Below are 26799 nucleotides of genomic sequence, written 5' to 3' on the forward strand. Positions count from 1 at the left end.
CCCCCGAGATGAGATTATTCTGGATTATCTGAGTCTGATGCAGTCCCAAGTGTCCTTGTTAGAAGGAGGCAGGAGGGTCAGAGAAGCAGATGGGGTGGCAGAATGATTTGGGAGCACAAGCTGAGAAGCCTCAAGAGGCTGGAAAAAGCAAGGAAATGGATTCTCTCTGAGAGCCCTATCAATCCATTTTAGACTTGTGATCTTTAGAACTGTAAGGTTAATCTGTGGTTTTTAAATCAAATAGATTTGTGGTAATTTGCTAGAACACTGACAGGAAACTATAACAGAGATATAATCTTTAAGGCAGCGTGTCCCAGGCAAAAGCAGAGGTAGACTGATTTCCTGCACGTACCTGTCAGCAGGTCTGGATAGCTGTGTGCTTGGGAGTATGTCAGGATAGGGGGAAATCAGATCCTGAGGAATCTTCTTTCCATTTGTGGGAATTGAAATAATCCTGAAGGTGATCAGAGACCACTGAAAGATTGAAATCAGGGGAGAGTGACAAAGGCAGAATTGCATTTGAGGAGGAAGAAATGGAGTCTGCAAATGGGAGCATGGATGGGAGACCCATGGGTGAGTGATGAGGCCTTTGATTGTCCATTAAAACACACTCTTGCTTATTCCTTGAAGTCTGGAATGAGAAGACAGCAAAGAAATGGCTGTGCCCCTTTAAATATCTGAAATGTCCAGAGAAAGAATGACTAGACATGGTGTGTGCTACTCTAAGATCAAGAGCTAAAGTAATAAGGAATATAAAGTGCACTATCAGAAAGCACATTCTAATAATTAACCTAAAAATAACTGCTTCACAGATGATTTTGCCTTATAGTTCATTCTTTCATCTGTTCCACAAGTCATTTTTAGCCTTTAGGACTGGGCATGCACTAGGCATATGATGTAAACAAAATGGACTAGAGTTTACATTTTTTGGGGTAATATATTGTTTACTGATAACCTTTATGTAAAATAATTATTCAATCAAGAAGCAAGCTCCCAGTAGGCACGTGTAAAAAGAGATTTATACACGGATGAGGTTGGCTTGGAGTGAACTCTGATCATAGAAAAACTGGAAGTTAGTTAACCCAAAGGTTAGCAGCTTCGGTGAGCGACCTAGAGCTCCCTCCGGCCCTCCTTAACCCCTGGCCTCTCCGCACCAATCAATCTCCCCGCCCCAGTCCCCGCCTCCTTTCCCATGTCCCCGCCCTCTTCCCCCCCGAGCCGGTTAAGGTGGCAGTTGCCAGCTCACCGGGGTCGGTTTCGTTGCAGGTGTTTCGGGGTCTGGCCCGAAGGCGCCAAGTATGTTCCGGTCCCGAGACCGGACTGAGGCGCGCGGGGGCCCCGAGGAGGGAGCGGGGCTACATTCCCGGACTTCGGCCGGCCTCGGTCCTCAGTGCGCCGCGTGTGCGCCACGGGGCCGGGTCCGTGGGAGGTGGCGTCCGGGGGAGAGTCCGGGTCGCGGTGGATGGCCGGCCGGCGCGGTGGCGGCCTAGTCAGCGTGGGTCCGGGCGCGGTCCCCGGTGTGGGCAGGGACTCTGGTGGTGGGGCGCGGGGAGCCCCGGCGTGCGGCCTGCCTGGGCCCGGCTCCGGCATTGCTCGGCCTGGGCGGCAGAGCCTGGCGGCCTGAGGGGCACGTGGGGGACTTCAGAAATGATCTGGCCCTGGTGCTAAAGCGACTTCTTCCTAAATTTCCAAGTGCAGGGGCTTTCCTCCCTTCTTGCTTCATATGAAGCTCTGCTGCCTATTCAGAGAGGCAGAAGGAGACGTGTGTAAAGAGGAGTGTAGACCAATGATTTAAGTCCTGCCGTTCGTAATTCATTCATTTATTTTAATTAAGGTAAACAACGATGGAGTATATGACAGAACCCGCTGATCGCAGCCCCGGACACATGTGAGTCGCTTGTGTGTCTGGCCTCTTCCTTCCCTATCCCCCTTAAGTTTGAAGATCTTAAAGTGAATCTGAAACTTGTTTATGGGGAAAGCTTTTGGGGATGGGAGGAATCTCATTTGTCATTAAATGAAAAAAAAAGTCTCATATCTTTAGAAAATCAAATTTGTTTTTAATTACAAGGTTTGTGAGAGTTAAAATAGTCGCTGTATGTCTTTCCAGCTGCAAGTGGCTACTTCTATGATATGAAATAAAATTAAATACTGGGTCACCCTGTCATGTTTCAGATGCTCAAGAGCCCGCTGTGACTAGGGGCTAATTTGGGACATGGCAGATTACTGAAACTTTTCTTTTGGACAGCATTGCTTTGCATCAGTGGTTTGCAAACATTTTCTGCCCTCCCCACCCCTGGAGTTAGGATATTCCTGTAGGATATTCCTGTCGCTGAATCACTAACGTGATATGCTTCCTGTCCTGTTAAAAGAATTCTGCTCTGAGTAAAATGTTTATATTTTGGCAGTCACTGTGCCTTTTTAAAAAATGGTGAGATTTTTTGAGAATATTACTGTGTAATTACTATAAGAAATGATTTAGATATCTTTTACTGTTGGTATAGTCCAGAGGTTGATACATTTTCCAGAAATGGTTATCAGAAAGAGATGGTAGGAGCTATAGTCTTTTTATCTCATGAGCCTCTCTTTACCTAAGCTATGAGTTTTCTGTAGGCCCTGAAAATGAACTGAATTCTTGGTGTAGCACCAGAGCTAGTGCCCACAACAGATATGGCATCATAATTACTAGACTGAAGGCTTAGCATTTATACAGGTTGTAGTTGAATTAAAGAGAGACAAACATATATATATATTTTTTTTTTCTTTTTTTGGAGAGATTTTTGCTATAGGGTGCGTGTGCTCACCACAAAGAGAGAGACAGAGAGACAGAAAGCGAGAAATCACCCCTCAGGGGGGATGGCCACGCCACAGTCCCTTCTCCTCCATTCTCCTCTTGGAATCTTGAGCACGCATGCACACGTGCCCAGCGTGTTTCAGCCACCGGATCCGGGCCTCGAACCCCAGTGTCCAGCGACAGCAGTTACATTAACTGCCGGCCCTAAGACAAACATATATTCTTAACAAAGAATTTCCTTTTTGACTTTTGCCATTAATATTGCCCTGGCCTTATTATTGTCTGTTACTCTCTTTTTCTATTTTATAAAAGGGATGATGAACAACAGGTTTTCAGATTTCCCCTAAATTTGCTATTACAGTTATATTTATGAAAGTTATTATAAGTACTTGTTGGTAAAAATTAATGTGGATGTTTGTGTCTGCATAGGAAATGTCTGGGAGAGGATATCTATCTATCTATAGTTTTTTTGTTGTTTGTTTGTTTTAAGAGGTTTTTACCATAGGGCGCGAACACTCGTCAGAAAGACAGAGACAGAGACAGAAAGCGAGAAATCACCCCCTAGGGGGGATGGCCACGCCGCAATCCCTTCTCCTCCATTCTCCTCTCGGGATCTTGGGCACGCATGCACACACGCCTGGCGTGAGTTTAAGCCACTGGGTCCAGGACTCGAACTGCGGTCGACTACATGGGAGTCCAGTGACATAGCCATTATGCTAACTGCTGGTCCCTCTATCTATCTATATATATTTAGTATCTGATTTTGCAGGTAGTATTGGTTTGGTAGATAGAACTTTAATATTTTTATTGTATTTAAGTATTTGAAATTGAACTTAGTGCAAGTTTTGTGTTCTCCATTAGTATATCTCCTGTATAGTGATATGACTATATTTCTATTTATTTTTAGTAGAAATAATTTGTTTAAACCTTGCTGACTGTATAAATATCAGGTTGTCAGAAAAGTCATGATGTGTTTTTCTATTTTTTCTATGCAAAAATGTGTCATAACTTACCTGACCACCCAGTTTAAATTTAAATGGTATAAAATGAAAAAAGTGACTAGTGAAATCTCAGTTGCACTAGTCACTTCTTGTCACCCAGCTGTCACATGTGACAAGTAGCTACCTGACTGGACAGATGAGAACATTTCTGTCATTGCATAAAGATCTGTTGGACAGGACTGTCTGGATCCTTAGGACATCAGCTACCTTTTATGAATTTTTAGAATTATAGCTGTTTTTTTTTTGTCCAAGTATTTCAGGATGATTCTATATTTACTGTATTTTTGAAGGCTGCTTGGTTTTTAAGTCATTTTTAAAAAGGCAGAAATAATATTGCCTAACTTAAAGGTTTTTGTTTGGTAGTTTTTTTTTTTTTTTTTTTTTTGCTTTTCTCATTTGACAGTGAATTGTAAATCTAATTTGAAAAATTTGTTCTTTCTTTATTCAAGCTTGTGCTGTGAGTGTGGTGTCCCGATTAGTCCAAATCCTGCCAATATTTGTGTGGCTTGTTTGCGCAGTAAAGTAGACATCAGCCAAGGAATTCCGAAACAGGTCTCAGTTTCTTTCTGCAAACAATGTCAGAGGTATGGTATGGTACTATTTTACCCTACTTAAAGCTCAGATTTATAGGAAGAGAGCTACCGGGATATGCTGAGATTACACTAAGATACATAGAATAAAGCACATGTAATTGAGATTGAATTTTATTGACGTTAGTGTTGCCACAGATTTTAGAATTTGTAATTTTATGATGTGCTTTTCTAGTTGGAATGTTTATGAACCCCTTTGAAAATTCAAAAACTGTATCTCCGCAGGAAAACACATGTACATGTAAATAAACATGAAACTTTGTGTACTGTTTCAGGGTTTACAGTTTGTAGGTTTGGCTAGCGTGAAGCTTAATCTATTATAAATATTAAAAACATGGTGGAGTGAAGAAAAGTGGGCAAAGAATCAAGAGATCTAGTTTGTCTTAAATTTCTCACAAATCAGCTTTTGAAACTCTTGACCATTTATCCTCTCCAGGTCTCAGTTTCTTCTTCAGTGTGAGGAGGGGGTTTTAGTAGATATAAAAGTGTGCTTAAAAGCTTGAACCTAGGAAAGTGAAAATTGAAATTTTAAGTGTGTCAGAAAGGCATTCACATAACACTTTTGGAAGAATGTGTTTAATAAATATTTATAGAGCATCTCTGTCAGACATTGTACTAGGTACTGACTGGGTAGGCTTGGCTAAAGAACTTAAAATACATGTGTAAGGGACTTAACATTTAGTTAGGTTTTACCTAAGATTTTAAGACTTAAGTTTTGTAATTTAAAATTTCCCAAGAGACTTGAAATGTAAAGGAACAGTCTGAATTTAATGCTGGTCTATTGAGGTAGTTATAATACTCTTTGTAAGTTATAAACAGTTCTCAAGCATTTCATTATTTATTTATTTTGCCGAGAAATGATTTTTTTAAAGAATTATTTTATTTAACTTTATTTATTTATATTCATTTGACTAGAAAGAAATGGGGCAGAGGGGGGATGAGAAAGCAAGCCTCCAAATCCAGGACTTGAACCTCAGTCGGCCATGTAGAAGTCCAGCACCCTTAATCACCACGCCACCTGCTAGCCCCAAGAGAAATTTTTGCTTTGGGGTGTGTGCGCTTGCTAGAGAGACAGAAAGTGAGAACTCCTCCTCCCCCCCGGGGGGTGACCATGCCGCAGTCCCTTCTCCTCCATTCTCCTCTTGGGATTTTGGGCTCGCATGCACATGCGCCCAACCTTAGTTTTAAGCTGCCAGGTCCAGGACCCAGACTGCAGTTGACTATGTGGGAGTTCAGCAACAGAACCATTATGCCATCTGCTGGTCCCCTCAAGCAAGCATTTTAGAAGTACATAGTAGACCATTTTAATTCCATTTTGAGATGATTCTTAACCTGTTTTTTAGATCATAGCTTCAGGGAACTCTTGGGCACTTTATCATCCTCACTGGAATTTTTCCTTGTGATTTAAGTAATAAGACTACTTAGGTTATCTCATATTAGCTTTCTCAGTTTGGATTTACCTTTTAAACTAAAGCTACTGGTCTAATTGAAAGGTTTCTGAAATGATTAAAATGTTAAATGCTTCATATTAACCTGGGCATGGTTATGTCTGCTTAATAATCAGTTATATCTTCATGGAAATCTCTATTTTTTCCAGGAGAGAGTAGGCTTCAGCGTGTTATTTTTCTTCCTTAGATATTTTCAGCCCCCAGGAGCTTGGATACAATGTGCTTTAGAATCCAAAGAACTTCTTGCTTTGTGTTTGAAAAAAATCAAAGCCCCTCTGAGTAAGGTAGGTGAAACAGCTAAAATGAGTGTTCACAGGTATGATTTCCTTGAGGTTCTCATTTTCAGAAAATCCTTGTATGAGAAGGTTTTTCGAAAGTAACTGTTAAATATTTCCATTGTTACCAGTAGCACCCTGCCACAAATGCTGTTTTCATTTTTTGTTGTTCAATATATTCTTTCTATAGAAAATGAAAACTTTTTTCCTTTAAAAGACTTATAAAATAATTTCTTCCTCATACATTCATTGAGAACCTTATCCATTTATTGAGCTTTTCCCCTGAAAATCTTTGTATGAAACCATTGGTAAACATAATTTAGGAAATTATATAATTTAGAGCTATGCTATTTAGTTTCTTTTTATTTTCATTATTTTGGAAAGAAAATGTTTGTGCCTACCACCGAAAGTACATAAATGTTTCCAAAAAACAAGTACAGTTTGTTTAGAGTCTTGTTCACTTTTTTTTTTTTTTAAAGTTTATTTAATTTCTATTCGTGATAGAGCCCACATGCATGCATGAGAGAGAGAGAGAGAGAGAGAGAGAGAGAGAGAGTCTTGACAGGTTCTGGCCACCCTGTGATCCCGTGCCACAGCCCTCTAGCTCTTTAGGATCCTAGACACATAGCCTTGCCCAATATTTTACAGGCCAACCCAGGAATCTGAAATCATGGTTAGCCACGTGACTTCCAGCACTGCAGTTCAGTTTGCTACTGACTGTGTCGCCAGGCTAGGCCTCTAGTTTACTTCGTTACATAATACTTGAAAATTTTTTTGTGTTAAACTTTATCACTTATTTCCACTGTTTGTTTTTTAATTGAAATGGACTCTTAAGTTTGAAGGCTTTTCTGATTTTTCTTTGAGCTCTGATAAAATTTCATGTAATAGTTCTTTGGAATTTCTCCCTTTATTCTGCCCCAACTCCCCCCTCCCCAGAGTTTTTGCTAATCAAACATTGACCCTGTTGGCTTAAAACTTTGTCTTTTGCCTTCATATATTTTTATTTTTTTTAATCTTTTTCTCTTTTTTTTCCCTGTGTGTTCTTAGTGATTATTTTTACTTTATTTTCTAGTTCTTCCTATTGATTTGCTTTCTCCAGCAGAAATATTTTTGTTTCAGAGTCTTTTTTGATACATTCTGCCCTGTCATTTTTCTGAAGCTTTCGATAATGGGATTTTTGTTTTTTAAGTTTTCTTCTGTTCCCTGATTTGTTTATTTGTGTCTGGAGTAATTTTTTGTGTATCTTGTTTTTCTTTTGCTTTTATATGTCAGGTTTTTGTCAAAGGTCTAGTTAGTCTTAATAATTCGTTAGTTTATTCAGCAGATTTTCATTAACTAGAAGCTCTTGTCAAACTGCTTTTGTTGTTGGGATAGGCAGTGAATAAAAGACACACAGTCCTGTCTTAGGGAGCTTACCTTCCATGGAGAACAACAGATTAAGTGTTCACCCTCTTAATCCTGTTACAGTGGCTCAACAACTGCATTTTGGTAGTACTGTCCATATTGAGTTATATTCAGCTCTTCACATAAAAGCAATTTTTTTTTTTTTTTTGCCTCTTCAGATGCTGCTGATTTAGCAGTGGATTATAGTAGTGGGTTTAGTATTCAGAGTTTACTAAACTTTTTCTAATGAATGTCTGCCCTTAAAAGAAAAAAGCCACAGTCTTGGGCCAGCCTGTGCCATGGTGATTAAGGAGCCAGATTGTTAATGGCCCATTGTGATTAGAGTCCTGGACCAGAGGGCTTGAGAAACACACCAGGCATGTGTGTGCATGTGCCCAAAATCTCAAAAAGGGGAAATGGAGGAGAAGGGATTATGGCATGATGATGTAACCATTCCCCATGGGGGTGCTTTCTCACTTTCCTTTTCTCTTTCTTTCTCTCTTGCAAATGCATAGGCCCTATGGCCAAAATTTAAAAAAAAAAAAAAAAAATGAAAGAAACCATTCTTAATATAGAGAGAATAATCCAAGGGGAAACTTGTTAATGAGTTTCTACCAGATAGTGAGGCCATCAGGTCTTTGCTATCCTCTAAAAAGCATAATTTCCAGGCAAAACCCAATATCCTTTTTTTAGTGAAAAACGTTTTTTTCTTATGCAAATTGTTTAATTTTTACTTGAATTCATCAGTTGCATTAATATTAGTCATTCGATTGTCCTTTTATTTTCTGCTATTGTTGCCATATCTGTGATTACAGATCTTCCTTTGTAGTGATTGTGTGTAGTGATGTTAATCACAGATTCCTTAAGCATCTTATGAAATCTGTATCTTAATGAGTCATTCTTTTTTTTTAAAGTGAGGAATTACGTTTCTTTGTGTTTTATTGAAGGTACGGCTTGTGGATGCTGGCTTTGTGTGGACTGAACCCCACTCTAAGAGACTTAAAGTTAAACTGACTATTCAGAAAGAGGTAAGCCATATGTAATTTTCATTATGGTAAAAATTTTGGTATTGAGAATGAGGGCTTAGTGTTAAGTTATTTTATGTCTTGAATAGCTTAAAAAGAAAAGGTTGCATAGTTAATTTCAGCCCTTTGTTTTCTTTTGATCATCAGATGATTAGGTCACTTGTAAGAACAACTATTGCTCATGGTTAATGCACTAACTAATCTTTTCCATGTTACTTTTATTAGAAAAAAGATTGAAGTAAAAACATGGGCTAAGGCAGTGATTTTCTGACATGGCTGATAATCGTAATGACTCTCAGTAACTGAATCAAAATCTCTGGAAGCAAGGCCCAGGAGTCTATATATTTAAAAAGCCAAAGCTTCCCATGTGATTTCTGGTATTAAAACCATTACATTGGGAAATTTTTTTTGAGGTTTTTTTTTCTTATTTTTTCCTTCTAAAGATAGATTCTGTGTATCTCAAGGGAGGTCTTCAAAAAGCTTGTGGAAAATGGGTATTATTCAAAAACTAAGGATGGTTTTAAAATTTTTTTGCATCAAAATAGACATGTACTTCAATTCCTTTTTTTTTTTTTCTTTTTTTGGAGAGGTTTTTGCTATAGGGCACGTGCGCTTGCCAGAAAGACAGAGAGAGACAGAGAGACAGAAAGCGAGAAATCATCCCCCAGGGGGGATGGCCACACCGCGATCCCTTCTCCTCCATTCTCCTCTTGAGATCTTGGGCACATGCGCCCGGTGTGAGTTTAAGCCACCGGGTCCGGGACTTGAACCATGGTCGACTACGTGGGAGTCCAGTGACATAGCCATTACGCTAACTGCTGGTCCCCAATTCCATTTTCTTAATGGACTGTTTAATGTCCCTGCATTTATATAGACACATGTGTGTGCATGCACACATGTGTATAAATATTTGAAAGAATATCCTCATGACCACTTCATGTAAACATAAATTTGTAATGAGAATATGTAAATACTAGGAATTAAACCTGTGTATCTTTTTTGAAATAGTGTGACTTACTCTTTTGACTTTAAATTTGACTGGTACCCTCAGAGTGTTCATGGGAAAAAATTTTAAATTAAAGCATTCTTAAGAAAAAAACGTTGTTATTAAATAGAACTGAAAGAATGAAGAAGTATTATTTTCTTTATCAGGTGATGAATGGTGCCATACTTCAGCAAGTGTTTGTGGTGGATTATGTCGTTCAGTCCCAAATGTGTGGAGATTGTCATAGAGTAGAAGCTAAGGATTTCTGGAAGGCTGTGATTCAAGTCAGGCAAAAGGTAATGAGAGAAAGATGAACCCTCTATCTTATATCTCATTTTTGTCAGTTATAAACAGCTAGTACAACTTAATTCTTTTCAAGTTCCTCTGGCACCAGGGATATAGTCTTAAGTCTCCAGAGCACTCATCTTTGGAAATAGATCTAACATTTTAGATAATCCTTTTTTGGGGTGTGTGTGTGTGTGTGAATGTTTCATAACGTGTGCGCATTCTTCAGAGAGAGACAGAGAGACAGCGAGAATGAAAGTAAGAAATCACCCTCGAGGGAGGAGGGCCACACCACAGTCCCTTCTCCATTCTCCTTTTGGGATTTTGGGCATGTACGCACATACACCCAGCATAATCTTCTAGCCACTGGGTCCAAGACTCCAACCATGGTTGGTGGCTATGTGATCTTAATCACCACGCTATTTGCTGACCCTTTAGATAATCTTTAAAGATTGTTTTTGTTTGAAATTTTAATGTGTTATAACTGTGATGTATGTGTGCTATACCTATAAATGACTTTTGTGGGGTATTTAATTTGTCTGGTAATGTATTTGTATTTAGACTTTGCACAAAAAAACTTTCTACTATCTGGAACAGTTGATTCTGAAATATGGAATGCATCAGAATACACTTCGGATCAAAGAGATTCATGGTGAGTTAAAATTGAAAATTTGAAATGATGTCAAGTTTTTTTGTTTTTTGTTTTTTGTTTTTTGCCAGTAGACATGGAGACATGATTGTTTGGATTTGCGGATGCAGGAACCACATATATGGAGGACCAACTATAATATATAGTTCATTACCATGTTAGAAATTACCTTGCATGGGATTTTTTGATAGCAAAGGACTTGGATACAGGATACATTTGGCAATCACTTTCAAACTAAAAGAATTTCAGGTTTACCAACTGTTCTTCCATCTGGAGGAATTAATCTTTTTTTTTTCCCCCTGAGAATTGTTGGTTTGATTCATTTTTATTAAAAAAATTTTTTTTCTTTATTTGTGATAAGAGTTTATGTGCATGCATATTGCAAGAGAGAGAGGAGCACACTCAGCAGGGTCTGATCACATCGTAACCTTCCTTCAGTCCTGTAGCCTATAGATCTTGGGTATTTTTACACATGCCTGAAGTGTTTTCAGATTGATTGGGCCAGCTATTGGAATGGGGGTTGCCAGGTGGGATCCAGCTTTTCTTGAGTAGCACATTTCTGCTGCACCATGGAGCTGTCATTCTTGGTTTGAATTAAATGACTCTTGTTTATTTGCAACTTCTTTTTAAAAATTTAAATATGGAAATCAAAGCATTGAAGAAAATCAGTAATGTTTTAGTCTAAATTTAAATATTCTATTTCACCAGTTCAGACTCACATAAATTAATCTCTCTTCTATTGAATTTACAGTGGTACTATGGTCTGATCTATCCATTTAAACTCTGGAAGTTAACATTCAACTCTGGACTTGTCCCTACCATTAAGCTGGCCATTCTTTTGGTTGTTTTTTGTACTCTTATTATTGTGTATTCAACTTCAGTTTTCCTGGTATAGGACTGGCAAGCTAGTCTGGTGTTGGTAAATTCTTTCAGATTTTGTTTATCTGAGAACGTTTTTATCTTTTTTTCCCATATGAAGGATAATCTTGCTGGGTGTAGTGTTCTTGTTTGAAATTGTTTTTCACTTAACACTTTGAATATATTTTCCCATTCTTTGCTTGCATTGTTTCCAGTTAGAGGTCCAATGTTAGCCTTAATGGGATATCCTTTGAAAGTAACTTGATGTTTCTTGCCAAATGTAGTATCTTGTCTCTGTGGTTTTGGTAATCCAGCTATGATGTGCCTTGGGGAAGATCATCTTGGGTTGATTCTGTCGGGGGCTCCTTTGTATTTTTTGATCTGGATATTTGAGTGTCTCTCTAGGTTTGGAAAGTTTTCTTCCAAGATTTCATGGACTAGATTATCAATGCCCTTATTAGTTTCTTCACCTTCTGGGATACCAATGATCCAGATGTTTGGGTGTTTAATGGTATCTAGTATTACTCTTATGTTATTCTCTTTTTTTGTTGTTATTTTCTTGGTCTTTTTTTGGTGAATTTCTCTAGGTTAGAGATTCTATCTTCTACATCTGAGATTAGATCTTCTGCGTAATCTGCTTTTGCTATTTTCAACGGAAGTTTTGATTTCCTGTATTACAGCCTTCATCTCATTTCAGATCATGCAATAACTTCCTTACCTCCTGGAACTCGGTGTGTATTTTCTCTTGAATCATCTCGAGTTCATCATCTCTATTCTCTTGCAACTCTGTTAGCTTTGTCACTATGAAATTTTAAATGCTTTATCTGACATATCCATGAGTTCCATTGTATTCTTTGTGGAGGAAGAAAAGTTATTCTTTTCTATTGGAGGAGAGAGATTTTCTTGGTTTCTCATATTTCTTGTACTTCTGTGGTAATTTCTGGTCATCTGATGGATTATACATTTTTTTCTTTTTCTTTTTTTTTTTTTTTTTTTTTTTGTGGAGCTTCCTGAAGCTCTCTAGCTCCAAGATGGCGATTCTCTATCTATGGTTTTCTAAGACTCTCCCCTTTTTATTACATGACATGAGAGTAACTGTTGTTTTTTTTTTTTTTTTTTTTGGGGGTTTTTCCTAGGGCGCATGTGCTCGCCAGACAGACAGAGAGACATAGAAACAGAAAGTGATAAATCACCCCCTGGGGGGATAGTCACGTCGCAATCCCTTCTCCTCCATTCTCCTCTTGGGATCTTGGGCACGCATGCATATGCGCCCGGCGTGAGTTTTAAGCCACCGGGTCTGGGACGCGAACCGCGGTCAACTTCGTGGGAGTCCAGCGACATAGCCATTACGCTAACTGCTGGTTCCCAACATTTTTTCTTATTTTTTGAAGTTAAATCTGAGCAATCAGAAGAATGCAGAAGGAGATTTGGACATCTCCACAACAGTGCATATAGTTCTTTATCATTATTTTTAATTGCCGTGTGGTATCCATTAATGTGTATTTTAATTTACTTACTCCTTTATTGGTGGTCTTATAAGTTCTGTTTTTTGCTGCTTCAAATAGCATTGTAATAAATATCTTTATACGGTTGCTTTTCCTCTATTTTTCTATCTTGTTAGGATCCTGGACAGGCAAGCATGTAGTGTGTTTTTCAAGCTGCTAGGGTTGAGATTCGACCGGTATTTGGGCATGCGGGATCTGGCTTTCTGTGTACATTATGGGGCTGGTTTAACATTTTTAATTTCTTATTTTCCTTTCCTTCTCAATTAGATGCATACCTGCTATCTTCTTGGTAGCTCATTCCAGTTCTTATAGAAAATATCCTTGTTCATTTTTTGTTTTTCTCTATTCCTTGAATTTTATTTTGTCTGAAATAAATATAACAGATTTCATTTTCTTAGCAATTATTTGATTTATTTTTACTGTCCTTTTGCAAACAAGTCTTAAGTGATTCGCCTAGTTTGTAGTGGTTAAAATATATAATATTTTTAATATTTTCTAATAATTTGATTTTGTTTAGTATGGGTTTAATTTGTAATATAGTCATGTTAGAGGAAAATCTAACTTTCCAGAATTATTTTCATGTGGCTTTTTTTTTTTTTTTAAGATGGTCTGGATTTCTATTATTCCTCAAAACAACATGCTCAGAAGATGGTGGAATTTCTTCAGTGTACAGTGCCTTGTAGGTATGTTCTGAATCTGAATCTAACTGAAGTCAAAGACCTGGGAGTGTGTGTAGGTCATATCTATTCTTCAGGCTTACAAACTTTTTCTTATGTTAAAATATTTAAAATTGTAGTAGGAATATTTACACAAACAGGAGCATTTATTGGGTTAGCAACTTTAAGGGAAGTATTAGCCAAAAAGCATGTAAGACTGGCATGTAAGACTGGCTAGCCAGAGCTCACCTTGTGATTGCTATAGTGCTGAATCATACTAAATGTATTGAAATGACAAGAGAAAGGCAATAGGGTAGGAGTCTTAGGGAAAAGCTTCATGGAGTGGGTAGACTTACATGCTAAAGATGGGGGAAATTTTTGTAGGTGGAATTTATATTGAGAGGTGAGATGAGTTTAAACAAGGATTTCATGTGGCTTTTCACCCCTTTTTTGCCAGAGGGTACGTGTCCTCACTGTAGTGACAGAGAGAAAACGAGACAGAAAGCACCCCCCAGAAGGGCATGATCATGTGGCAGTCCCTTCTCCATTTCTCTATCCCCTTGGAATTTTCAAGTGTCCTTGGTCTGCGATTTGAACTGCATAGGTGTCTATGTGGGATCTGGCTCCTTTAACCACTAGGCTATGGGGCCGGTCTTAGTGTGGTTTTTAATGGATACAGTATAGAGAGTAGATTGATCTGAGCCAAGGGCATATTTAGAGATATTTGGTAGATAAGCTTGAAAAAGGTAGGGTGTAGTCACACTGGTGTGGTTTTGAAATGGGATTGGGTGAAGTTAGGCTTTATATTAGCAGGCATCAGAATGCTGTTTAGCTCTTGATTTAATTTAATGAAAATTGATGTTCCTGAGTCAATACAAGTAAGGATCTTTATATTACTGTCAACTTTTTTCTTAATAGATACAAAGCATCACAAAGACTGATCTCTCAGGATATTCATAGTAACACATACAATTACAAAAGCACTTTTTCTGTGGAAATTGTCCCAATATGCAAGGTACTTTTTTCAATTAATCCATATCTATAAAAGACTATAAGAAATTGATTGAGTAATATGTAGCTTCTGGTGTCCTGGAGTTGACTAAATATTTAGAATAATTTTCTTAAATGGTTTCTGACATATTCAGCCATGTTAAAAGATGAAAAAACTAACCATGCTTATAATTATAAATTGACATGCCTTTAATTTTGGTGTATTAAGATGGAAAGATTGGTTGCAGTTTTTTAAAGCCCTTATTTCTTAAAATTTGTGATCCTAGTGGACATAAGATGGTTTCATGAAACGTTGAATACAAGAAATGTCATCGAAATAAATATTAGTGAACCATTGTGTGGAATATGTGCAAACAGATTTTGGCATTTTTAAAATAATCTTATTGTAATGAGTTCTTAGATTGTTTTTATTTAAAAAATAACCTGAATAAAATATTTTAAACGTAGATTTAGCATTTCATCTAATTTTAGCAAGATAATACCCCGCTTCAAAAATATAAATGAATTAAAATTCAAGAAGTCATTATTGAGTTGTTACATAGTAGATACTATACAGAAGGTTTCGTATTAAAGATTATGTACCTACAGTTCTCTACCATGTTGATGTTAAATCACTGGTAATGGTAATTGCTATAAATTATTATGAACATCCTATATTTAAAGTTAATATCTACATACCTTAGTATCTTTTATCTGGGTCACATCTCATAATAGCTCATAATAACCATATCATTTTGAAGATGAGGAAATTTAATCTTAGGGAGGTTAGATAACTTGTGTAAGGTTTCATAAACCATAGAATAATGAAGCCAGAACATGCACCCAGATCTGTGACTCTACATCTGTATGCCTGTTATTGCTGATTTATAATGTAGTGTAGGGATGGAATGGTAGCTTGAAACAGGGTCCATAGAGGGCCAGTGTGTAAATATTTTTAGCTTTTGGTTTTTGCAGTGTCTTTCATAACTGCTCAGCTCTGCTATTGTGCAGGAGTAGCCATGGGTAATATATAAAGGAATGGCCAGGGTTGTGGTCCAGTAAAACTATGAACAAAAACAGGCAGTAAGCCAGATTTGTATTGAGGGTCACATTTTGCCGACTCCTGGCTTAAAATGGTGAACATTTTTCTTTTTTTTTCTGGAGAGGTTTTTGCTATAGGGCGTGTGCACTCGCCAGAAAGACAGAGAGAGACAGAGAGACAGAAAGTGAGAAATCACCCCCTATTGGGGATGGCCATGCCACAATCCCTTCTCCTCCATTCTCCTCTCGAGATCTTGGGCATGCACGCACATGTGCCCGGCGTGAGTTTAAGTCACTGGGTCTGGGAATCAAACCGCGGTTGACTACATGGGAGTTCAGCGACCTAGCAATTATACTAACTACTGGTCCCAGGTGAACATTTTTCTGGCACAAAGCCTGCGAAATAGAAATTTAATTAGAGGGTATATTTAAGCCTGTGTATTAATTGCTTTGAGTAAAGAGGTATTTTCGTTTATCTTTGGAAACACTTGAGTTAAAAACCAAGGTCTGGATTAGGAGGCATTATGTACAGAAAGTTCCTTCAAAGGAAGAGCCTATGATTATAACTAGATATAGCTTAAACTATAATCCAGATCCTTTTTAGATTTTATTAGATATTAAAAACAAATAATTATATTTCTGGTTAATATCTCCCATTGTACACATAGATGTTTGGATAGTGAAATCCTTAATTACATATTGGTACATGTAGCCGTGCAAGAGAAACATGGTATTTTTGTTTTTCATGAATATTAAAAGAAGTCACAAGTGATTCACTCTCCTCCTGATATCCATAATACTTTGTGGGAGTGTACACTGGATTAAGATAACAGATAAATTCATAATAGCTTGATGAATAGGCCTTGGAAGTTTTTTAAAGCATTTTTCTTAAGGCACATATACTTGTCTTAAGAAAATATAGCTTATTTTTTAAGTCCTGATTCATCTCTTTAGGATGCTTGTTGATATGTAGGATTAAAAATAACATTTGGCTACACTAGTACAGTTGAATTGGACTTACACTGATGAGCGCTACTGAAGATTCATTTAGGATGTGCTTCATTCTAAATGTCTGTTCTTATGTCTAGGATAATGTTGTCTGTCTGTCTCCAAAACTGGCTCAAAGCCTGGGAAATATGAACCAGATCTGTGTGTGTATTCGGGTAACAAGTGCCATCCATCTGATAGACCCAAACACCCTACAAGGTAACTTTCGGAAACTATTTGCCTTGACAGCTTTGTTCATTATGGCAAGTAGTAATAATTGTTATTGTGAATTTCATCAAGCATTCTCAGTATTTGTTTTAGAATGCTAATTAAGATGTGTACTATTGTTTCATACCTACAAAACATCATAATTATAAAGCTTTTGACTAGTTATTCTTGTATTTTTGTATTGAGGAGATTTGTGAACTTGTTATGAATTGACCAGGTATAGTAATTTTTACTGAAATTAATTTTGTAACTACTTAACTGGCAATATTGAAACATTTGACCTCACAATCCACTGGAACACTATTTGGATATGTATTTCAGCTAATGTGATTATTATTATAGATTATTTTTAATATTCTCTTTTTAAAATTATTTAACTTTATTTATTCACCCATTCATTTATTTTAATTTGACCAGAAGACAGAGAGAGAGGGAAGGAGGGAGAGAGAGAAAGCAAGCTGCCGGTTCCAGGACTCAAACTGCATTTGGCCATGTAGGAGTCTAGCACCCTTAACCACCAAGCCACCTGCCGGCCCCTAATATTCTCTTTATAAAGATTATTTTTTAAAGAACACCACGTACTGATAGATATCTCAATATTTGGCTGTATGTTCTAATTTTTTTTTTTAATTACTTTACTTAACTGTATGTATTCATTTATGTTTTAATTTGACCAGAGGGACAGAGAGAGAGAAAGAAAGAAGGTGAGAAAGCAAGCTGCCCGGTCTGGGACTCGAACTGCAGTCATCCATATGGGAGTCCAATGCCCTTAACCACTGTGCCACATGCTGGACCTATAACTTCTAATTATTTTTTCTTTTTAAAATTTTATTTATTTATTTATTTATTTATTTATTTTGGAGAGGTTTTTGCTATAGGGTGTGTGCGCTCGCCAGACAGACAGAGACAGAGAGATAGAACACGAGAAATCACCCCCCAGGGGGGATGGCCACGCCGCAATCCATTCTCTTCTTGGGATCTTGGGCATGCACACACACGCGCCTGGTGTGAGTTTAAGCCACCGGGTCCAGGACTCCAACCGCGGTCAACTATGTGGGAGTCCAGCAACATAGCCATTACGCTAACTGCTGGTCCCTTGATATTTTTTATATATTTCCTCTAATACACATTTTCTTTCATAAAAGTAGAGTTTATTTTGATATTTTCTAGAAAATACTCATGGTCCTTATCGATTAGAATTAATCAGTTACAGGTCTGTTTAAAATATTGAGATGGATATTCTTTTCCTGTCAGGTAGAATTAGGCTTCATTTCTCATAAACTAAAGCAGCTAAAAAGATTTATATGCTTTTAAAATAAAATACCAGCACATAGAACAATTATGCAACTGATCGGATCTGATTTTATTTTAAAGATACTTAGTTCTGTTTATAACTACCGAAGATACGTTTGACAGCTGGTATTTTATACTGTGAGAAGTTTGGGACTGGTTTATTGGAATAAATGATGACTCCTAGAGGGAGTTGACATTGTAGCTCCTATTGACTGGATACTTCCTAGTTGACACATTTGAAGATGCTTTGAAACACATTGGTTCTCTTGTTCTTTAGTGTTCTGTGCTTTCTCTTAGTTGCAGATATTGATGGGAGCACTTTCTGGAGTCACCCTTTCAATAGTTTATGCCACCCCAAACAGCTGGAGGAGTTTATTGTGATGGAATGCAGTATAGTCCAAAACCTAAAACGCAGTGCAGGTGCTGGGATGATATCCAAAAAGGTGAGTAAGTGATATACCAGCACTCTTCACTTAATGACCTGTGCTTAACATCTGCTCCTAGTCATGCCCAGTTCTCCAGCATGGGGAATCTCCTTAGTCTTTGTAAGTCTTGGGAATCCCCTTTCTCCGTCTTTGTCTTTCCCACAGTTGGTTAGCATTCACTACACAAAAGCATTCATAATCATACAAGACTTAAATATTTTGTGTATAAATTTGTACTTGATTGTGCACACACGGTATTCAGAATAAATAAAGATGATTATACTGGATTTATATTATTGTGATGGGTCTTGCTGATTTATGGTGCTTATCTCTAAATATTTTTTTTTTACTCTTCATACGAAGAGTATACATGAGATAAAAGGTATCTTGGTCATGAGACCCAAGTGTAAACACAAAATTCGTTTTGTTTCATCTATCCCCTATGCACACAGCCTGAAGATAATTAACAATTTTGTGTATAGACCAACCTTTGTGTACATTGAATTATCAGAAAGCAGAAGCTACATAGACAGTCTGTGGTTGCCTGCAATCACAAATTAGAGGGCCTGAGAGGGTCTTTTCCCACTGAATAAATTATGTGTGTGTGCCTGTGTTTTGACTGCATCCTGTCACATCAGGCCAGATGTGCAATTTTCCACTTAAGATATCATGTTGGCACTAAAAAAGTTTAGATTTTTGGAGCATTTCAGATACCAGGTTTTTGGATTAGGGATGCTCAACATGTATTTATTTTTTTGGCTTTATCATTTGTCACTAATTCTTGTCTAGATTGATTAAGTAATCTTTGTATTGTATTATAAAATCTGTTGTTCTAAAATACTAAAATTACATTGTATAATTTTTAACCTGTATCTGAAATCAAATATTTCTTTAAGGATATAAGTCAGATTTCTTTTAGTGTGAAATAGTATTTAGAGACCTCCAGTCTGGGTACTAAGAGTGCTCATTTTCTTTGAGGTAATAATTGTTATTTAAAACAAAAATAATGTCTGATAATTTGGGGAAAGTCCATGGAACTGGAGAGTATTACCTTCTATATATTTATTTCATTTGAAATTTAAAAATTAATATAGTTATGAGCGCATATTTCATTTATAATAAATGTAGAATAATACCACATCCCCTCAGGCAGATACAAAACTAGATACTGAGTTTTCTTTGGTTTTCAGAAAATACACTTAGCCAATAAGCCAGAGCAGGTTCATACGTCTCTTCTAAACAGAAGCAGTTGAATTCTGTTGTATATGATAGTCTCCCCCTGATCATTCACTTTTTAAGTTCTTTCTTGAATCTGACATCTGGGAAAAAAAAATCTGAGACTTAATGCTTCATGCTTTTTCTTTTCTTTCATCTCTTTACTTTTAAGATCCTTTATTCCACCAAGAACTCGGTATTTTGCTCTGGATCTCACTTTATTTGGTTTATCTTTGTTAATAAAAGGTGTTGGCATGTGCTATGCTTAATTCGGCCTGGAAGTTTGAAATGTTAATTACAAGTGCTTGTAAAAGCTTATGTTTGAAATAGTTAATAGTTTTCTAGTTTAAAATTTCAAACTTGGGATGTTTCTACAACAAATAGTTTTTTTTTTTTTTTTTTTTTTTTTCGTTTTTAAAAAGGGTTAAATCTCAAGCTAGTAGATATCCAAAAGATTAATCTGGTAAAGGTTTTGGTTCTCTAGTGGAATGCTACTGGGATTTCTTGGTTGTGTTGTTAAAATCCTGTGTGTCAAACAAGGGCTTTGTTTAGATTATTTTCTTGCTTTAAGATTTATCTTTCAGTTATTTTGTTTGCTCAATCTGTATTGGCCCTTTAATTGCCAGAGTTAAGCTTGTGCTTGCCAGAGAGAGACAGAGGGAGGGAGAAGGCAACTCCCAATTAGGGGTGGTCTCACTGCGATCCCTTCTCCATTTCTTTATTCTATTGGGTTTGGGGGCATGCCATGTATGTGCCAGGAGTGATTTTTAAGCCTTTAGGTCTGGAGTTCAAACATCAGTGGCATCTACTTCCCTAACCACCGGACCATAGAACCAATTCTATATGTCTATTTTTAGGTGACATTGTTAATGTTTTCTACTAAACCTTGACTAAAATCTTAACAAAAAAGACCAGTGACTTTTGTAAAGTTCCTTTAAATCTTTTTCTGTATTCATGATTCATTAATTTGACAGTGTTTAAGAGATACAGAAATAAAACCAATTCCGGTTTTTTAAAATGAAAATTAGAAAACCAAAAATCAGTATTGTATTTAACTTGTCTATGAGATGGTTTCTGAGTTGTGTTTAGATTATTGAAGAGTACATTTTTCTTCCTGTTAAGCATACCCTCGGGGAAGTCTGGGTGCAGAAGACATCTGAAATGAGTACAGATAAACAGTATTTTTGTCGCACCCACTTGGGACATCTTCTAAATCCTGGAGACCTGGTATTGGGGTTTGTATTATTTTATAGCATTGTAAACTGCCCATTAGCATTGTTAATTTTCTTTGGGAGCCAGCAAAGCTAGTTAAAATGTTAGTTGTTTATTCCAAAAAGATTTAAGAGTCCTTAGGAGCCTTATAACTTGTTTTATTATTGAGAACTAAATTAAACTGTGGATTAGGCAGAAACGCATAGTTACTAAATTTTGACCATCATCTTAAGGACTCATTCACTTGAATGTTTTATTAATTGAATGCTGAAATTGTATGCTTAGATCCATATTTACAGCTTTTCAGAGGATTAGGTGTTCTTTTCCTTGTGCCTATGCTGTTGCTTAAAGCAGCCACACATATAAGGGTCAGTAAAGGTGTAGAGTAGCACTTTCTGAAACAAAGTTTATCAGTGATCCTGAATCATTACTTTTATTCTTAGAACTTCAATTACTTTTATTATAGAATTGAGGTGGATTTTAGTTTCCTCTTGTTTTTTCGGTTTATAAACTAGATGGAAACATCCAGCTGAATCCTGAAGTTAGTCTGATAAATACCTGCTTTGCTTCTTTTGCACGTATTTGCTAAGGAGGACAGTAAAGTAATGGATAAATGTGAAACTCAGAGATAGAGTGCCTTATCTTTTCCAGGATATGCAGGAGTATGTTATACAGTAAATGATACACTGTAAAAGTAGGAAGTCTATGAAATGTTTGCACTTGAGAGGAGGTTTTAGGAGATACCCATAAAATGAAAGGTCGCATTCATAGAGTACATAGTTATTAAGCTTTTCATTGTTTTCACTGCAGGTTTGATTTGGCCAACTGTAACTTAAATGATGAGCACGTCAACAAAATGAATTCAGATAGAGTTCCAGACGTGGTAAGGCTTCTCTATTTTCCCCCCTTATTTTCTGTTTTGAGGAGGATTGATGTCAGCTGTGTGGTAAGGCATGAGTTCACACTTGAAAATAACAAACTAATTTAGATGTTTCTTTGAAACTGCAGTTAAGCTATATTACAAAGGCCTTCATTTTAAATCATTTTTCTTTGTAGAGTGTGTACAAGATTTATTAAGTTTTTTATTGTTGCTATTGCTCTTAAAATCAGATTTCCATTCTCTGTCAAAACATTTGATACTATCTGTACAGCCAAATAAATTTTCAGCTAAAAATGATAACATTTAGAAATGATTCAGGTTTTTTCTTGGAGAGAAATTTAAAGCACCCTCTTGACACACTGCCTTTCACTTTCTACTCCTTTATCCTGAGATGTAACAACTATCATCAGTTTGGTGACTACCCTGGAATTCCCATCACCTTTCATTTTTTAACTTTGTTAGATTTTATAGCCTCACTATTTTATTTCCATTTTTAAATAACTGCAAGTATTTCTGTTACAGGTATTGATCAAGAAGAGCTATGACCGCACTAAACGTCAGCGTCGCAGAAACTGGAAACTGAAAGAGCTCGCGAGAGACAGGGAAAACATGGACACAGATGATGAAAGGTCCTACTTTTCTTTAAATTTTATGTTGTCTCAAAGGAAATCCTATGATAATTCTTTTTATGCTATAAAGAAATGAGCAGCACGCAGTTGATCCTTATAGTCAATATTTATTTCATATTCTTATCAATATGATGGAATCAGTATAAAGATGCTTTGACATTGATTTAGTAGTTTTTTCCTGGGTTATGACCTGACAATTGCATTATTAACATAAATAGTTCATTAAAATGTTATGAATGTTGAGCTAGCCAGTGACTGGGTCCCACATGGCTGACTGCATGGTTTGAGTTCCATATTCTGCAGCTTGAAAAATAAGCCAGGCATGTGTGCCTAAAATCTCAAGAGGAGAATGGAGGAGAAGAAATTGTGGTGGTGCTATCTCCACTTGGGGGTGCTATCTCACTTTCTCTTCTCTTGGTCTGTATCTCTCTAGGGAATACATATACCTTATAGCAAAATTTTAAAAAAGAAAAAAGGTTATGAATATGTAATGTTAACATGTTTAATAAAAAGTTAAAACATAATAAGTAGTAATATTATGGATATCACAAATTATAGGTGAGTACTTATGACTTGATAAAAAGAAAGTAGCTCATTGATGTCAAATAACTCTATATTGATGTCAATATGTGCAACTTAAGCAGAAATATGATAATGTTTTATTGGAGGGCTGGTTTCGTGGTGCAGCAGTCATGTGCATTCATGAGAAGCCTGACCACACATGGTGACTGTGGTTCAAATCCTGAGCCTGATTGGCATGAAACACATTGGGCATGCATATCAGGGCCCAGGAGCCAGTGGGCTAGAGGGTGGAAGAAAGGGGATCATGGCATGACTGACCAGACCCTGTGAAGGGTAGTCCTCCTGTTCTTTCTATCTTCTATGATGAATAAAGACAAATAATTCCAAAGTTCACTGGATGATTCAAAAGTGACTTTAATGATGGTGAAGACACTGATGTCTAAAATAATGAAGATTATATAAATTGTTTCATTAAATGTGAGTGGGAAACAGCCATATTTCTTTTTTTTTTTTTTTTCCTTTTTTGGAGAGGTTTTTGCTAGAGGTCGCATGTGCTGGCCAGTCAGACAGAGAGACAGAAAGTGAGAAATCACCCCCCAGGTGGGATGGCTATGCTGCAATCCCTTCTCCATTCTCCTCTTGGGATCTTGGGCGGGCACGCACATACACGCACCCGACATGAGTTTAAACCACCGGGTCCGGGACTCAAACCGTGGTCGACTACATGGGAATCCAGTGACAGCCATTACGCCAACTGCTGGTCTCCCATATTTCTCAAATACAATGTCCTAAAATAATTTAAGGGGCCGGCAGGTGGCATAGTGATTAAGGTGCCGGACTCCCACATGGCTTACCATGATTTGTCCCCAGCTGGCAGCCTGAAATTCATGCTGGGCACGTATGCATGCATGCCCAAAATCTCAAGAGAAGAATAGATAAGGTGTTGTGACATGGTCATCCCCTCTAAGATATGTTTTCTCACTTTATATCTTTCTGTCTCTGTCTCTGGTAAGCACATACGTCATATAGCAAAAGTCTCTCTTTAAAAAAAGATAATTTAAAATAAGTATGAATATTTATCATGTTAAATAAGATATTTTAAGTACATATTTGACTTTTTCATATGTAGTCTTAAAAGTGTAGATATGCAGCCAGCAGGTGGTGTGGTGGTTAAGGCACTGGACATTACCACATGGCCTGTCACAGTTTGAATCCTGGACTTGGTGGCTTGCTTTCTCACTTTCCTTCTCTCTGTGTGTCTCTCTTTCTCTGGTCAAATTAAGATAAATAAATGAATAAATGAAATAAATAATTCTTTAAAAAAGTGTATGTATTTCAGCTTGGCCATTAGACTTGAGGGGGGAGCTATAGAGTAGGAAGGGTCTTCTTAATGCCTTATATTTAATGTCACCTTATATTCAACTGCTTTTTTTATCATGGAATTTTGAAAGATTTTTTAAGCTTGTCAGTATTTGTTATCTATATATAACCTTGTTTACGATTTCGTTCTTGGAGCACATTTATCTTATAAAGGTGAAAATGAAGAAAACACTTTCTTTGTGAAGATGAAATATTAACTTTTTAAAAATCTTATAGGCAATACCAAGATTTCCTGGAAGATCTTGAAGAAGATGAGGCCATTAGAAAAAATGTCAACATTTACAGAGGTTAGTGTTAAAGGGGAGTGTTTGGTTTAAATCTTACGTTTGATCTGTAAATATAGTATTGAGTATGAGTATTTGGTATCGTAAATGTTGATTCTCATAAATTACTTTCTGTGTTTAGTTTTTAAATCACTGTAGTAAAACTTTTAAAAAGCACACCTGCAGGGACCACGTATGGTGTAATGGATATGTCGCTGGACTCCCACATAGTTGACTGTGATTTGAGTCTCAGACCCAGTGACTTAAAACTCACACCGGGCACATGTGCGTGCGTGCCCAAGATCCCGAGAGGAGAATGGAGGAGAAGGGGTGATTTTTTGCTTTCTGTCTCTGTCTCTCCAGTGAGTGCATGCACCTTATAGCAAAAAATTCTTCTTAAAACAAAAAACAAAAAACAAAAAAACCTCACACTTGCAGTATAGTGAAACTTATTAAAAGCTGTTGAGTATGTTGTATCATTTGCATCCTTGCATGATCCTTCAAATTGCTGATCACTACTGGCAGAAATGTATTCATGCATTTATTCAGCTCATCCAATGATATTTTAAATGCTTATTCAACATAAGATAGAAAAACTTCTGATGCAGCATAGTTAAATAATAATAGTGACATGAGGGACAGGTATTTGTATATTTTCATATTTATGATTTTTTAATTTCTCCGTATGTGTATATATATATTTGTTTTTTCCTTTTAGATTCATCTATTCCTGTGGAGAGTGATACAGATGATGAAGGAGCACCCCGAATTAGTCTGGCTGAGATGCTGGAAGACCTTCATATTTCCCAGGATGCCACCGGTGAAGAAGGTGCATCAATGATGACATAACGAGGTCATGTTGTTGTAGCCTGTTTCTGTCCTTGAGCTCAGGAAGTTGGACAAAACAACCTTTACATCTGTTCCATCTATGCCTCCATACTGCAAGAGGAGAAATTTAGTTTTAAACACGAATGAATATGATTTTCGATTGCTCACTCAAAGCAGTGAGAAAGATGATGGCTTTGAAATTGTAAATAATAAAAGTTTGCAGAGAATGTAATTATTGCTGATATTTAGGCCATTTAATATATAAATTTTATCACTTGCTTTTTTCTGTGACACTAGTATTTTTATATACTATAGGGCTGGATTTAAAAATCTCAAGTTGTGATAACTTGAATATTAACTTCAAGCATAAAACAAGCTTTTACATTCTTTTCATGTTAATTGATTGAGTAAAAGATAATATGAAGAGCTATTTTTAAGTCCTTGAGGTTAGAAAATGGGAGCTTGCCTCACCACTGGACATTCAGGGGGAAAGTTAATAGTTTTTATTACTTTGTAAAATTAATATCCTCCCAAACTGTTTAAACTGGGTGTTACCATAAAGAGAAATATATTTAAAATATTTATAGATATGTAACAAACATAGATTAGTTACTTAAAGGTTCTTTTGCTACTTTGCCTGTACTACAGTTCAGGACAGTTAGCTACATATGTCATAAAAATGTCTTCCTTTCACAATAGGGATTTTACTTTGAAAATTTTGCTTTATAGATTGAGAAGGAAGGAATTCTCTCTGTATAACTTTCTGTCATTGAACATATCACCATCAAAAAGAATAAATACTAGATTCTGGCATGTAGATGAACTAATAAAAATGAGGTACATGTTGTATAAAACTGAATCAGGCTTGAATAAGAAATGCTTTTTACATCCTTAAAAGAAGAACCTGGGTTTGGGTTTTATTTATTTATTCATTTTAAAACCTGTAGCACCTACTGTTCTCATGCAGTCTCCCATTCAAGTACTAAGGAAGTCTAACCCTTGTTCTCTTCCAAGATCAGATGAATTAGAGCACATTCAGTGGTCTTGCATTTTAAAGCGTTCTGAGAACAAAGCATTAAGATCTTTTTTCTGTAAGCAAGATTAGACTTGGTAACTATTCCAGAAGGAGATGCTAATTCATAAGTTTTCTGTAGCCTCTAAAAGAGACAGAGAAAGTGCTGAATGAAACATTTTCCCTTTTTTAAGATTGGACTCCCCAATTTTGAGTTTATTAATAAAGGTCTGAACTTTCTGCAGTGTGTTCTTTTCTGTCTGCATATTAAGTTGTGGATCTAAAATGCAATATCTTGTCCTTGGTGGTAGCTTAGTATGGGTGGCTTGTCCTAGTTCTTCCAAGGTGAGCATGGGCCCAACTGTGTTGGCCCAGAGGAAGGGCACTGCTTTGCACTGCTGGAGCCACTGGAGCCACAGGGAAGACCATGCTTGTGTTTGTGG

General features: G+C 36.8%; 1 protein-coding gene across 3 annotated transcripts; it reads left to right on the forward strand.

Moving 5' to 3' along the window:
• Positions 1 to 1198: 1198 nt before the first annotated feature.
• On the forward strand, positions 1199 to 26596 carry NMD3 (NMD3 ribosome export adaptor). 3 transcript variants are annotated; one of them, XM_006159957.3, is made up of 16 exons: positions 1199 to 1296; positions 1835 to 1888; positions 4242 to 4376; positions 6018 to 6114; positions 8436 to 8516; positions 9666 to 9794; positions 10345 to 10435; positions 13400 to 13478; positions 14370 to 14466; positions 16571 to 16688; positions 18288 to 18433; positions 20753 to 20865; positions 21653 to 21725; positions 22245 to 22351; positions 24470 to 24540; positions 25235 to 26596. In XM_006159957.3, the coding sequence occupies exons 2-16, from the start codon at positions 1845 to 1847 to the stop codon at positions 25363 to 25365; spliced, it is 1512 nt and encodes a 503-aa protein (XP_006160019.1). In that variant the 5' UTR covers positions 1199 to 1296; positions 1835 to 1844; the 3' UTR covers positions 25366 to 26596. The 3 variants fall into 3 exon arrangements, with proteins under 3 accessions (XP_006160019.1, XP_006160021.1, XP_014447666.1); XM_006159959.3 differs by lacking the exons at positions 1199 to 1296; positions 1835 to 1888 and having other exon boundaries at positions 4248 to 4376; positions 5980 to 6114; XM_014592180.2 differs by lacking the exons at positions 1199 to 1296; positions 1835 to 1888; positions 6018 to 6114 and having other exon boundaries at positions 4248 to 4376.
• Positions 26597 to 26799: the final 203 nt, after the last annotated feature.

The sequence above is a fragment of the Tupaia chinensis genome, unplaced genomic scaffold (genome assembly GCF_000334495.1).
Source record: "Tupaia chinensis unplaced genomic scaffold, TupChi_1.0 Scaffold000670_1, whole genome shotgun sequence".
NCBI lineage: Eukaryota > Metazoa > Chordata > Mammalia > Scandentia > Tupaiidae > Tupaia > Tupaia belangeri.

Excerpts from the sequence above, each read along its gene's own strand:
- NMD3 (XM_006159957.3), top strand. The coding sequence starts at position 1,845 with ATGGAGTATATGACAGAACCCGCTGATCGCAGCCCCGGACACAT. Across the intron at positions 6,115-8,435 it reads TCAAAGCCCCTCTGAGTAAG|GTACGGCTTGTGGATGCTGG; the intron begins GTAGGTGAAACA and ends GTTTTATTGAAG. Across the intron at positions 16,689-18,287 it reads AGACCCAAACACCCTACAAG|TTGCAGATATTGATGGGAGC; the intron begins GTAACTTTCGGA and ends GCTTTCTCTTAG.